General features: G+C 39.3%; 1 protein-coding gene across 4 annotated transcripts in view; it reads right to left on the reverse strand.

The window, feature by feature from the left end:
- Positions 1–4,900: 4,900 nt before the first annotated feature.
- SENP2 (SUMO specific peptidase 2) overlaps positions 4,901–15,815 on the reverse strand; it is a 35,034-nt gene continuing 24,119 nt past the window's right edge. For 2 of the 4 annotated variants that reach the window (XM_061413569.1, XM_061413575.1), the window contains exons 15-17: positions 14,184–14,268; positions 7,782–7,877; positions 4,901–6,021 (exon numbers count right to left, since the gene is read on the reverse strand). In XM_061413569.1, the coding sequence (XP_061269553.1) occupies positions 5,932–6,021; positions 7,782–7,877; positions 14,184–14,268 (271 nt within the window). In that variant the 3' untranslated portion in view covers positions 4,901–5,931. Of the gene's footprint in view, positions 6,199–7,781; positions 7,878–14,183; positions 14,269–15,815 lie in introns of all 4 variants that reach the window. The other 2 variants (XM_061413583.1, XM_061413589.1) reach the window with 1 other exon arrangement.

Genomic DNA, 15,815 nt, shown 5'->3' on the forward strand with positions numbered 1-15,815 from the left:
AGCCTACCAGTTGATATGAAATACAAGAGACAGAGGAAACCGTTAACCACCACCAAGGCGCTATAAGCCAAATCTAGAAGTGGAATTTTCCACAGAAACACTCAGTTTCTCTAATAAGTAACAGCACAAGGAAAGGGATTACTACTGACTGAAAAAGACTCAAGAGAGAGAATAACCAACGGCAATGTGTACTTTTTACTGGATCCCATATTAGTGCTCTGAGACTGCTCTAACTACCAAAGATTTGATGGATGATTAAACAGCAGAAATTGATTCTCTCAGTTTTGGAGCCAGAAGTCTGAAGTGAAGGTGTCATCAGGGCCAGGTTCCCTCTGAAGGCTCTTCCCGCTGTGGTGGCTCCAGGCTTCCTAGGCTTGCAGGAGCATCACTCCAGTCTCTGTTCTGTAGTGTTACTGTTTCTTCTTTAAAAACAAAAAACAAAAAAACACTCCAAACACAAGTTTATAAATTAGAAAACAACATAGCCTGTCCAGCCAACCACTAACTCTCAGGTATCTTTTTCTAGATTTTGTTTACACCTAAAAATAGGTATAAAAATGAACACCGCCAAGGCCCATTTCAATGCCTCCCTTATTCATCTCAAAACTGCCTACTTCTTTCCTATAAGGCAAGTGATTGCACTTAGGGTCTATTCAGACAATCCAGGATAAACTCTTTTTCTCAAGATCTTTAATCACATCTTTTGCTACAGAAGGTAATATTCACAGGTTCCCAGAATAAGGATGTGGACAAATGTTTTGGGGAGGTCACATTCATCCAACTATATGTCCTGATTAGAAGAATATAATGAAACAGTTTTAATCATCAGGGAAACTTGAATATGAACTATTAATGCTATTAGCAAATTCTTACTAATTTTGTTAGATGTGAAAATTACAAAGGTTTTTTTTAAGTTATTATATGTTAGGGAGACATCAGTATTTTGGTAGAAAGACATGTTTGCTTTAAAGACCCTCCCCCTTCCATGGGAAAAAAAAAGTAAATCAAGATTAGCCACACATTTTATTAACTGCTGAAAAGTGGTGATGATTGTGTCTTAAAATTTTCATAATAAATTTTTTTTTGTAAACCAGTTGAAAAAAGATAAAATTGTCCACTAAAATGAGACATGAAATCCCTCAGAATGAACTCAGCCAGACCTACACAATAAAAAATATTACAAAATTAAAATCAATGCAGATACAAGTTATCAGCCTATGCTAGAAAAAAAGTCAAAATACCAATGGGTAATTTTTATCTCTGATTTTTTAAAAAATATATGCAATTTTAATTTAGAATTCAAAGAATTTCTCTTTAGAGAATAATCAAAACACTGCAAGATGGTATATCTAACAATACCAATTAAATAGATTATGTTATAACCATTTACTGGAACACTACACAGCAACTATGGAAAGGGGGTTATATAGCCACATATATAGTATGATTCCGTATTTGTTAACAACCAAAAAAAATCTACTTGCACAAGCGTGTTCAACACACATTTATTCATACAAACATGAAGGAGTATATACCAAATGTTATATACACCAGATGTTAAGAGTTACTCACTCTGGGTGGTGAGTTTGCAGAACTCTTATTCTTTACCTTTTATCAGCAGCTTATTTTTCTACTATGAACACCTATGACAGATAAAGAAAACTGTAAGTGGTACCACAGACTATGATCACCACATGCCCTTAAGGAAGCACACACAAACTTGGGTGCTTGGTAGGGGCATGGGGCTGGGGGGTGCAATGGGGAGATGGGGTACTGGGTGCACATCTGAAGCATGTGATTCCAAGAACTCTACGTCGCTTCTCTGGCAGTTGCCAAACTGTATTCCACAAGAGAGTTCCACAAGTGTCACACAGAGAAGGATCAATGTCTAAGTTTTCAGACACACTAGGTTAAGATCTTACTTTGTTACATTTGCTCTGCATCCCCAGGAGAAAAAGATATGGTACACTCATTCACTGAGCCATAGAACCTTTGTTTAACAACCTACATAGACTCAATAGGACGTCTACTGAAAAGTATTTTATGAATTCCAATGTAAAAACTTGGACGAACAAGGATTGCTTACACCACATATTTCCACTGAGAGTCTGAAAACTAGCCTGTTTCCCTAGATTTAGATGGATTCATCTCAAAACTACCCCATATTTTTCGTATTTTTTGTGGTCTCAAGCTTTATAGTTTTAAATATAATTTGCATCTTGCTGTCAGTTCATTTTACAGCAGTGTTTTTCAAACTGGATTTCTATTCACTAATGGATTGAGAAATCAATGTGATAGATACAACCCACATTAAAAAAAGTTTTGTTTTTTTTTTAATTTTTAAAGAAAACTATCAGGGACTTCCCTGGTTGTCTACTGGTCAAGAATCTGACTGCTAATGTAGGGGACATGCGTTGGACCCCTGGTCCAGGAAGATCCCTCACTGTGGAGCCCACGTGACAACTACTGAAGCCCACATGCCTTAGAGCCTATGCTCTACAAGAGAAGCCACCACAATGAGAAGCCCGTGCGCGACAGCTCGAGAGTAGTCCCCACTTGCTGCAACTTATGCACAGCAACAAAGACCCAGTGCAGCAAAAAATAAATTAACAAACTAATAATAAAAAAGAAAACTATCTTGTAGTAAAGATAATATTTTTTATAAAACTTTTGTGTCCATATATAACCACATAAAATATATGCATGTGTGTATTGGTCACAATATAAAATACATTTATTGCTATGGGTTGCAATCAAAATATTTCGAAACTCACTGAATTAATGAGATGAACTTATTGATAAACAGATAAAGTCAGAACATATTTCAAACACCCAAACCCTTCTTGTACATATTAGGTAAATTTTTAAAAAATCAAAGCAATACAGCCACATAGATCCCCAACTTACAAACAAGTACCAAAAATCCGTTTGAATACTGGGTACCTAGAGCTTTTCTTCAGAGAAGGCAATGGCGCCCCACTCCAGTACTTTTGCCTAGAAAATCCCATGGACGGAGGAGCCTGGTAGGCTGCAGTCCATGGGGTCGCTAAGAGTCGGACACGACTGAGCGACTTCACTTTCACTTTTCACTTTCATGCATTGGAGAAGGAAATGGCAACCCACTCCAGTGTTCTTGCCTGGAGAATCCCAGGGACGGGGGAGCCTGGTGGGCTGCCATCTATGGGGTCACACAGAGTCGGACAAGACTGAAGCGACTTAGCAGCAGCAGCAGCAGAGCTTTTCTTAAACTATCCTAAAGAGATTAAGTTCCCAACTAGTTCACAAAAGCCAGTTTAAACAGTAGCTTAACTATAGTACTAAGGTTATTACAAACCTAAATTTCTCCATCGTATTTATTTGTATCTGAGGTTCAGTGTAACTCCAAGGATACATTCTCCCTGCACCCACACCTTGGTCTGAGCACGAAATAACTCCTCACAGTGCAGGCAAACATCCACCATTCAACATGGCTTCCCCCACATTGTGCTTAGGATCTGAGGACAGAAAGATGAGCTCTAATATCCTCAGGTAATTGAGGTAGAATATGGGGCTTTCCAAACATCTTCCACATGTCCCCACTCTCCTTTTAGGTCAAAGGTCAAAGACATTTGTTCACCAGTGGTTGTTTTTTTCCCTTGTTTATTAATCTTTAGGAGAGACTGCCTACTAAAAAAAGAACAACCGTGGGAATTCCCTGGTGATCCAGTGATTATAATTCCATGCTTCCACTGCAGGGGGCACGGATTCAACCCCTGGTTGGGAAACTAAGATCCTGCAAGCCACATGGCATGCCAAAACAAAAACAATGTTTCACTCCACCTTTCTTTCAGACCCCCAAGCTGCTGGAATAAATAAATAAATACACACACACACACACACACACACACACACATATATATATCCATCTCACTGATTTTAATGCTAATAATGTGGTACTGATAATTAGCTGGCTGCTTTCCTCAAACTGTTTAGATATTATTCCCAGGACTTCCCTGGAAAGTTAAAACTCCACACTTGCAACACAGGGGATACAGATTTGATCCGTGGTTGGGGAACTAAGTAAGGTACCACATAATGCACGGTGCAGCCAAAAAAGAAAAGAAAATAACAGAATTCTATTACCTACAAGTTTCCATACTGAGAGAAATGTCAGTGTCTAGAGGGGCATGGCTTGTGGTATCTCCTATTAAATTCAGAAACTCAGGGTTAAGTAGAATGGCATTCTTCAACTTGACTCTGTTCTCATCAATTTCTTTATGTCCTGGGAGATTAAGAGCTATCCTCAAGAATCATATTAATGGAAATATCAGTGAATATTGCTCTAAGAAGCCACTCCAAATACTTGTAATACAAATACATTAGCCCCCAGCATCACTCATTTGGGCTGCCATTCCTAACAGGATTTACCCCACATGGAGCAAATCTTAACCAAGGCTCTAAATTCCCAGGTGAAACCTACTAGTGTCAAGTGGGAACCAAGTGTTCAGCGTATTGCTCACCCAGTACCTCCCTGGCCTTTTTTCGCTGTGCCAGCTGCCTGATCCTAATTCTCACTGACACAGTTCCAGCAGCCTCAGGAAAGGAATGGAGGCTGCAAGAAGGTTTCTCTGAACAGCCACAGCTTGAGAGAGACAGCCCAACTGGCTTCCTCTTTCATCATCCCCTAAGCACACGTCCTCTAGTTTGACCACCAGGTAGGCACAGCAGTTTCAATCCGTACCACCGGCCCCACGTCCTATACCAAGACTTTTACACATCTCAGGGTAAACGACCTGCAAGAGTCTGCCTCTGCGACAACTGGCACCCAATTTTTCCGGTTTGACCTCTTCCTTTTGTGAACTAGGTCAAATGTGGGAAGTAGGGAAAGGGTTAGAAATCATTTCAGCATATACTTTTCAGGTTCTGCCAGACAACCTTTTATTACATCAAAAAAGCAACACTAGGCACTAGATTTTGCAAAATATGTTCTGACCAACTCTAAATTTCCTGAAATTAAATATGCATAACCACTGTAAGGTTTTTAATGAACAAAACAGTTAAATACAAACTTTCATATGCAAAATAGATTACTGTAGAACTGGCAACCTCTGAACCAAGTACTAAATTTTCTCGCACAGAAATCAGTAGGGGTGGAATGGGGAGATGTAAATGCTAATGAGTATAAAACTTAATTTCAACTTCATATAAAGGAAAAAAAAAAACGTTGAGAAAAAACAGCTTTAAATTGAATAGTATCTTTGAAATCAACAGCTCAGGCCAGCCCTTACATATCTGAGGTTAATATACAACCAGATTTGGGATCAAAATGAAGATTTAGGGTTTACAGTTACTTCAAATCCAGTTTTAAGAGTAGCCAAGTCACCTCATTTCCAGAAAGGGAAGTCTCTTTAGGATGACTCCAATATTCTTCTGAAGACACTTAGATAGCCAGAGTTCCTGGGCCATAGTTCCACTTTTCCACGACACCATGTCAATGCTGTAGTGTGGACTTCCTCTGAAAGGCAACCAGAGCCCTACACCACGGCGCCTCTCCTGGCACTGTCAAGCCTCAAAAGAAAGAAGACCTCCTGCTTCAAGTCGGCAGTTACTGCTCTAGCCGGTAGAGGTTAATTAACTCTTTCCTCCCCCCACTGACTTCCCTCAGGATCTTTAGCAGGGAACGGCAGCTTGATCAACATTCCTTTCAGAAATAAATAGTTCAAACAAGTAATTTAGAGTTAACTTTAAAAAGAACAGCAGAAAACAGCCACTGCCCATCATGTTTGCAAATGAGTGAATGAATATACGTGAACAAACACAAAGAAAAATCATAAAATAAATTCTGCACTTCCCACGTTCATAGGGAAAAAAAAAAATCTCAAAAAAAAAAAGTATTAATTAGCATATGTTCTTGTGTGGGTTGATAGTCCAGGGCTCTGAGCAGGCACAGCCTTATAAACAGGGTTCCAAGCAGCCCGCTGCACACCAAGTCAGGACCAGGGTGCAGAGAGAGGCCTTCATGCACTTCTGACAGCTCAGTACCTGTGAGAGAACAGAGGTGATGCAGGGACTTCTTAACCCACAATGCATGAGGTATATGGAAACGTCCGTCCATGAAAGAACCACCAGCAGCTGGAGAGGCGGGGCGGGGCATTCTCACAGCAACTGCTGATGAAGGATTTCCCACACCATTTTCTTCCGGAACAGAGGCATCTGGTGCTGCAGACAATCCACAAGCAACATATCCATCACATGTGAAAGTGCCAGGGCATCAACAACCATTAGGGGTAGCATGTAAATAAAGTAGGATGACTGTGTTCTTTATGTAAGCCTTGACTGTGCTACCCCATGGTACAGATTTATAAAGCCATAAAAAAAGAATGTTTATAATATGTACTATTGTATGCATCATAAGCATTTTTACATGTTAAGGAAAATCAAAGCAGGATGCAGAATTATATAAGAGTCCAATAACAGCTTTGTAACAAAAATGTGTACCAAAAAGGGAAACAGCTAAGTGGTAGCACAAAAAGTAACTTCTTTACTTATCTGTATTTTCAAACCATTCTAAAATGGACGTTTTTTGCTTTCTTATGAGAAAAACATGAACTCTATTTAAATACAGAAAAAATAAGCCTACAAGTTTCTGCTATATCAAATGTTTTCCATTGCAAATTCTGTTCAAATAGCAACTTCTCTCCTTCAAATCTTAAGTCAAATAATAAATAACTCCTTGTTACTTAGAGGACTTCCTGGTAGCTCAGATGGTAAAGTGTCTGCCTACAATGAGGGAGACCCAGGTTCAATCCCTGGGTCGGGAAGATCTCTTTAGAAGCATCAAAAAATGAAATCCTTTGCTTAATATTCTGCTTTAACTGATAATCATCACATGGGCCAACTTTCAAAGCAAAAACAAGCAAAACAAATCCAAAATCACCTATGACTCTTCTGATGAAATCAGAAGTCTATACCCTTGAGGTACTCCCAGTGTTTCATTTTAATTATCTGGATATACCATTTTCCTATAAAATAGTATGGAGAGGCCTAAAAAGTCTTAACACATGGATTTGAAAATTATTGTAATAGCTCAAAACATGTAGTAAAAATATTGCACATTTATTCGTAGTAAAACTGCTGACGTTAACCAATTTTATCAATTCAGCATGGGATCCTTAGTGCATTCTGTTCAAAAAACTGGAATGGGATTAATATTAGTCCTATTATCCAATATGTACAATGTGGTAGCTATCAAAATGAGGTCTGTTAAAGCAAGCTATTTTTTAAAGGAGGTTACCCTTAGTTGGAAAAAGACTGAGAATCCACTATTACTAACATAAATTCTCAACAGTTCCCAACATATTTGAATTTCCACTCAAATGCAGAGTTCTCCATAATTTATGGAGAACCAAAAATTATCAGAATAGAAGAGAAAATAAGCATTCATAGCTCTGTCTTAAACCTGCAACTTAGGTTCTCATGAGGCCTGATTTCTCCATGCTATTAAATATTCTAACATGTCTCCTTCTTTGGGTAAAACTATCAGTAATACTCAAGAACCAGTCAACACTGGAGTTCAGAGATATGAAAATTGTCCCAATGGTCACCAACGACTAGGATAAAAGAGAAAACATACAGTGACAAACCTGATGTTACCAAGAGCAGGACTACGGCCAAGGTTTACAGCAAGAATAGCAGCACAGCTACCATGATTAAGAGTTTAATGTAAGCCAAGCATAGGTAACATGCTCTGAGTTTACCTTGTTTAGTAATAAGTAAATGGATAAGGAGGGGGCTTCACTTACCTGAGTAAATGTGATAGGTTTATCCCTGGAGATATAATCTGCATATTTACAAGTAAACATTCCACAATCACTCCCATTCAACTGTTGAGGAATCTCCTATAATTACAAAAAAAGAAGAGAGAAAGGGGTGAAATTTCATCAAACTCCTTTGACTTTTCCAAAACATTACTGTGGATAAACAGTATTATAAAGGTAAATGTTCAATCTGCTATTATACAAACACATAGACACACACAGAAACACAATTAGTCTTTATGTGGTATAAAAACTCAACCCACAACATGGTGTATGTGACCCACATAGAAAATGTTTTTTTAGAAGGAAAGAGAAAAGCAAAGTGAGATTTCCATCTCTCACCTCTCATATAAACTGAAGTGAAAGAAGGTTTATTACCAGGAATAGGAATTCTAGTCAGAACTATTTCAGGGGAATTTATAAATATTGAAAAGAGCTAAGGGTGGCTCAACTAGAAATATGCTTCAAATCAGATCAGATCAGATCAGTCGCTCAGTCGTGTCCGACTCTTTGCGACCCCATGAATTGCAGCACGCCAGGCCTCCCTGTCCATCACCAACTTCCGGAGTTCACTCAGACTCACGCCCATTGAGTCAGTGATGCCATCCAGCCATCTCATCCTCTGTCGTCCCCTTCTCCTCTTGCCCCCAATCCCTCCCAGCATCAGAGTCTTTTCCAATGAGTCAACTCTTCGCATGACGTGGCCAAAGTACTGGAGTTTCAGCTTTAGCATCATTCCTTCCAAAGAAAACCCAGGGCTTATTTCCTTCAGAATGGACTGGTTGGATCTCCTTGCAGTCCAAGGGACTCTCAAGAGTCTTCTCCAACACCACAGTTCAAAAGCATCAATTCTTCGGCGCTCAGCCTTCTTCACAGTCCAACTCTCACATCCATACATGACCACAGGAAAAACCATAGCCTTGACTAGACGAACCTTTGTTGGCAAAGTAATGTCTCTGCTTTTGAATATGCTATCTAAGTTGGTCATAACTTTCCTTCCAAGGAGTAAGCGTCTTTTAATTTCATGGCTGCAGTCACTATCTGCAGTGATTTTGGAGCCCCCAAAAATAACACTGTTTCCACTGTTTCCCCATCTATTTCCCATGAAGTAATGGGACCAGATGCCATGATCTTCGTTTTCTGAATGTTGAGCTTTAAGCCAACTTTTTCACTCTCCACTTTCACTTTCATCAAGAGGCTTTTGAGTTCCTCTTCACTTTCTGCCATAAGGGTGGTGTCATCTGCATATCTGAGGTTATTGAGATTTCTCCCGGCAATCTTGATTCCAGCTTGTGTTTCTTCCAGTCCAGCGTTTCTCATGATGTACTCTGCATATAAGTTAAATAAGCAGGGTGACAATATACAGCCTTGACGAACTCCTTTTCCTATTTGGAACCAGTCTGTTGTTCCATGTCCAGTTCTAACTGTTGCTTCCTGACCTGCATACAAATTTCTCAAGAGGCAGATCAGGTGGTCTGGTATTCCCATCTCTTGAAGAATTTTCCACAGTTTATTGTGATCCACACAGTCAAAGGCTTTGGCATAGTCAATAAAGCAGAAATAGATGTTTTTCTGGAACTCTCTTGCTTTTTCCATGATCCAGTGGATGTTGGCAATTTGATCTCCGGTTCTTCTGCCTTTTCTAAAAACAGTCTGAACATCTGAAAGTTCATGGTTCACATATTGCTGAAGCCTGGCTTGGAGAATTTTGAGCATCACTTTACTAGCGTGTGAGATGAGTGCAATTGTGCGGTAGTTTGAGCATTCTTTGGCATTGCCTTTCTTTGGGATTAGAATGAAAACTGACCTTTTCCAGTCCTGTAGCCACTGCTGAAATATGCTTACAATACAACTAACCTATTTCAACACTGCAGAGTTTGACTTTTCTTTCCTAGCCAGAAAACTAAGACTACTACTCAGTCAGTCTATCCCATCAGGAAGCCTCCATAAGCCTCTTATCCTTCTCCATCAGAGGGAGAATGTTTACAGACAGACTGAAAACCACAATCACAGAAAACTAACCAATCTGATCACATGGACCACAGCCTTGTCCAACTCAATGAAACTATGAGTCATGCTGTGTGGGGCCACCCAAGATGGACAGGTCATAGTGGAGAGTTCTGACAAAATGTGGTCCACTGGAGAAGGGAATGGCAAACCACTTCAGTATTCTTGCCTTGAGAACCCCATGAACAGTATGAAAAGGCAGAAAGGCAGGACACTGAAAGAGGAACTCCCCAGATCGGTAGGTGCCCAATAATGCTACTGGAGATCAGTGGAAAAATAACTCCAGAAAGAATGAAGAGACAGAGTCAAAGCAAAAACAACACCCAGTTGTGGATGTGACTGGTCATGGAAGCAAGGTCTGATGCAGTAAAGAGCAATACTGCATAGGAACCTAGAATGTTAGGTCCCTAAATCAAGGCAAATTGGAAGTGATCAAACAGGAGATGGCAAGAATGAACATCAACATTTTAGGAATCAGCAAACTAAAATGGACTGGAATGGGTGAATTTAACTCAGATGACCATTATATCTACTACTGCAGGCAGGAATCCCTTAGAAGAAATGGAGTAGCCATCATGGTCAACAAAAGAGTCCGAAATGCAGTACTTGGATGCAATCTCAAAAATGACAGAATGATCTCTTTGTTTCTATAGCAAACCATTCAATATCACAGTAATCCAAGTCTATGCCCCAACCAGTAATGCTGAAGAAGCTGAAGTTAAACAGTTCTATGAAGACCTACAAGACCTTCTAGAACTAACACCCAAAAAAGATGTCCTTTTTATTATACAGGACTGGAATGCAAAAGTAGAAAGTCAAGAAACACCTGGAGTAACAGGCAAATTTGGCCTTGGAGTACAGAGGAAGCAGGGCAAAGGCTAATACAGTTTTGCCAAGAGAACACACTGGATATAGCAAACACCCTCTTCCAACAACACAGGAGAAGACTCTACACATGGACATCACCAGATGGTCAACACCGAAATCAGACTGATTATATTCTTTGCAGCCAAAGATGGAAAAGCTCTATACAGTCAACAAAAACAAGACTGGGAGCTGACTGTGGCTCAGATCATGAACTCGTATTGCCAAATTCAGACTTAAATTGACGAAAGTAGGGAAAACCACAAGACCATTCAGGTATGACCTAAATCAAACCCCTAACGTTTATACAGTGGAAGTGAGAAATAGATTTCAGGGACTAGATCTGATACACAGAGTGCCTGATGAACTATGGATGGAGGTTCATGACACTGTACAGGAGACAGGGAGCAAGACCATCCCCGTGGAAAAGAAATGCAAAAAAGCAAAATGGCTGTCTGAGGAGGTCTTACAAATAGCTGTGAAAAAAAGAGAAGCAAAAAGCAAAGGAGAAAAGGAAAGATACACCCATTTGAATGCAGAGTTCCAAAGAATAGCAAGGAGAGATTAAGAAAGACTTCCTCAGTGATCGGTGCAAAGAAATAGAGGAAAACAATAGAATGAGAAAGACTAGAGATCTCTTCAAGAAAATTAGAGATACCAAGGGACATTTTATGCAAAGATGGGCTCAATAAAGGACAGAAATGGTATGGACCTAACAGAAGCAGAAGATATTAAGAAGAGTAGCAGGAATACACAGAAGAACTATATAAAAAAGGATCTTAATGACACAAATAATCACAATGGTGTGATTACTCACTTAGAGCCAGACATCCTGGAATGTAAAGTCAAGTGGGCCTTAGGAAGCATCACTACAAACAAAGCTAGTGGAGGTGATGGAATTCCAGTTGAGCTCTTTCAAACCCTAAAAGATGATGCTGTGAAAGTGCTGCACTCAGTATACCAGCAAATTTGGAAAACTCAGCAGTGGTCACAGGACTGGAAAACACAGTTTTCATTCCAATCCATAAGAAAGGCAATGCCAAAGAATGCTCAAACTACCACACAATTGCACTCATCTCACACACTAGTTAAGTAATGCTCAAAATTCTCCAAGCCAGGCTCCAACAGTATGTGAACTACGAACTCCCAGATGTTCAAGCTGGATTTAGAAAAGGCAGAGGAACCAGAGACCAAATTGCCAACATCCGCTGGATCATGGAAAAAGCAAGAAATTTCCAGAAAATCATCTATTTCTGCTTTCCTGACTATGCCAAAGCCTTTGACTGTGTGGATTACAATAAACTGTGGAAAATTCTGAAGGAGATGGGAATACCAGACCACCTGACCTGCCTCTTGAGAAATTTGTATGCAGGTCAGGAAGCAACTGGACATGGAACAACAGACTGGTTCCAAATAGGAAAAGGAGTATGTCAAGGCTGTATATCATCACCGTGCTTACTTAACTTCTATGCAGAGTACATCATGAGAAACGCTGGGCTGGAAGAAGCACAAGCTGGAATCAAGATTGCCAGGAGAAATATCAATAACCTCAGATATGCAGATGACACCACCCTTATGGCAGAAAGTGAAGAAGAACTAAAGAGCCTCTTGATCAAAGTGAAAGAGGAGAGTGAAAAAGTTGGCTTAAACCTAAACATTCAGAAAACAAAGATCATGGCATCTGGTCCCATCACTTCATGGCAAATAGATGGGGAAACAGCGGAAACAGTGGCAGACTTTATTTTTGGGGGCTCCAAAATCACTGCAGATGGTGACTGCAGCTATGAAGTTAAAAGATGCTTACTCCTTGGACGGAAAGTTATGACCAATCTAGACAACATATTAAAAAGCAGAGACGTTACTTTGTCAACAAAGGTCTGTCTAGTCAAGGCTATGGTTTTTCCAGTAGTCATGTATGATGTGAGAGTTGGACTATAAAGAAAGCTGAGCGCCAAAGAATTGATGCTTTTGAACTGTGGTGTTGGAGAAGACTCTTGAGAGTCCCTTGGACTGCAAGGAGATCCAACCAGTCCATTCTAAAGGAAATGAGTCCTTAATATTCATTGGAAGGACTGATGTTGAAGCTGAAACTCCAATACTTTGGCCACCTGATGCAAAGAGCTGACTCACTAGAAAAGAGCCTGATGCTGGGAAAGATTAAAGGTAGGAGACGGGGGCGACAGAGGATGAGATGGTTGGATGGCATCACCGACTCAATGGACATGAACTTGAGTAAACCCTGGGAGTTGGTGATGGACAAGGAGGCCTGGCGTGCTGCAGTCCATGGGGTTGCAAAGAGTCGAACACGACTGAGTGACCGAACTGAACTGAACTGCTTTGGACCCCCATAGCTGCAAGCAGGACAAAGAAAAAGCCTCTTGAAAGGCTTTAACCAATCAGGAAATCTTGTCTTAAGAGCACAGTTCTGTCCTGAAAAAACAAAAGAGCTTACTGCTTGCAAGCACAACTCAAGGGCATCATAAACCAAAGGTGCTGGATTCCAAGCCAGGTGAAGCAAACTCACACATTCCCAAATTCGTGTTGCCCTAATGCTGGCCAGCCCCTTACACACTTTGTCAATTATAAGGAGCACAAGAGTATAAGCATAAGAAGAATAAGAGTACAAGTGAGTCTAATTCCACTGCTGGAAAACATACTAGATGACAACTCAATTTAGATTTAAAGAAACACAAATTATTATTGTAAAAAGGAAAAGACTGAAAATGCATACATCTGGTAGGTACCTCAAACTTTTCTCCTGAGCCCAGCATCTCTCACAGAATGCAGAGAACTACAGATTCCACTATCCAAATGCAGAGAACTATAGATTCCACTACAGAGAATTTGTTTTATTACATTTTCCATTCCAGAACACAATTATTCATCCTAACAAACTCTTTTCTGTGCTCTCCTCAGGAAATTTCAGTACTTACTCTTCTAATTATTCAACTTAGAAATGAAACTGCTTTTGGATAAAAAGAACTGAGCCATTTCACATAGATTAGGGCTAAAATTGAACTCATGTAGCTTCCTTTAAAAAGGAGCCATTAGGACTGAACAATGTATGCAGTTTTAAACCTGGAATGAGATTCAAATCTGACAAGATTCAAAGCACATTCACAAAAAACACGCCTGATTGTTGAGGACTCACAGAATGGAACCCTTAAGATATAAATATACAAATTTCTCAAATAAGTTTTGAACAAGAACTTGAAGATCCCATTAATGCCAACCAAGAAAAGTATCTGACTTGAATCTTTTTTTTTTTTATCTTCTTCAATTTTTGAGTCATGCTAGCTGATATTTAACCTTTATAATTTAAGAAACAAGATCAAGGCTTAAAAGCAAACATCTTGGTTAAGTGAATTTCTAAAGATCTAGATCATTTTTAGGACATACACCTCAGGAGAATGAATGCATAAGGATGAATAAGGGGAGGAAGAAAGCCAAGTCAAAATAATATGTTACTGACAGGAAATGCAACAAAGTATTTGAAATACAAAGATCATCATTCACCTGTGGCTTCATGCTGTAGTGGGTCCACTCTAAAAGATTCAGGTCAATATTTCTTTTGGTCTTACTTTCATCCTGTAAATACTGACTGAAAAAACAGCAAAGACATATATTGATGAATCCCTGTGGACACTTAGTATTCTAATTATAAAGACACTGTGATGTTTAACAGAGTGCCATTCTCAAATCCACCTGTTAGATTTTTAAAATATGATTGTTTTAGGCTTTTTACATTTTACTTTGTTTCTGATTATAAAAATTATACAAGGTTATATTTTAAAAGTTAAAACAAAGTGTGTAAAATGTAAAAGACCTCATAATAACCACTCTGGAAATATTTTTTATTAATGATTTGCTGTTTGTCTTCTAGTTCTCTCCTCCACTCCGTTTTAAAGCACACATTTTATTCTAATTAAAGAAAAAAGTACTTCATTTATTTTTACTCACTAATAATAGATACATTAAAACAACTAGCCTGGAGACTTTAAAAGAAAAAAAAAAGGGCACTGCCATAGGGAAAAAAAAAAGGAAGGCTAGTCTAAACTAAAGGAGACTAAAGAGACATTAAGTATGGGCATGAACCCTGACTGACTTCCTGGATTATGGGGCAAAAGCTGTAGTATCTGATGGTGTCACAGCATGAATCTATGTTACACATCATGTGTGTGCATGTGTGTGTGCATGTGTGCTCAGTCATGACCAACCCTCTGTGACCCCAAGGACCAAAGCCCCCCAGCTCAGTCATGCCCAACTCTCTGTGGCCCCGTGGACAGGAAAAATCCCTGTCCATGGGATTTTTCCAGGCAAGAATACTGGAGTGGGTTGCTAATTTCCTTCTCCAGGGGATCTTCCCAACCCAGGAATCAAATCCGCATGTTCCGCATCTCTTGCACTGGCGGGCAGCTTCTTTACCACTGCGCCACCTGGGAGTTCATATTACACGTTAGCGATTGTCAATTTTCTGAAGTGTGATAATGGCATGCGGTTATGTAAGAGAATTTCCTCATTCCTAGGTGACTATACACTTAAGTACTGAGAGTAATTAATTTTATCCAAATCGCCAAAGGGATATCAAATTTAACCTAGGCATCTCTGTTCTCAGGCTAACCTGCATCTAAGAGGTAAGTGCTAACAGGGCATGTGCTCTACATGGGAGCACCAATATCACTCCCAAAGAGGTGGAAACTGGTTCTGAGAAGGTAGCAATCTAAAGCTTAACCCAAAAACCAAAAAAGTCTATTCATTATTTTCTCTTGTCATGGAAAAATTAAAAAAAAATTTGGAGTGGGGAGGTGTTAATGAAAAAAATAGAGAAGTTGGACTAAAGGCATCAGGAAAGGGAGAGGGCTTCAGATGCCCAAAGAAGCTAAACTCTTTATATATTAAAAAAAAGAGGGGAAACAAAAGTATGAATGTTATAAAAGAAAGGTCTTTTTTGTATCCTGTTATAAGCAACATATAAAATTCTGCACATGAATCCAATGAAAACATTTTTAAGTATGTGATAATATGTGTGTACATGTATGTGCACATGTATGTATGTATACACATTTTACATACATCTTAAGCAGAAAAGACTAGAAGGAAATAACTGCTTTATAGACAATTTGGTGTATCTTATGATTTAAAAAATTT

This window comes from Bos javanicus, chromosome 1, assembly GCF_032452875.1.
Source record: "Bos javanicus breed banteng chromosome 1, ARS-OSU_banteng_1.0, whole genome shotgun sequence".
Classification (NCBI taxonomy): Eukaryota; Metazoa; Chordata; class Mammalia; order Artiodactyla; family Bovidae; genus Bos; species Bos javanicus.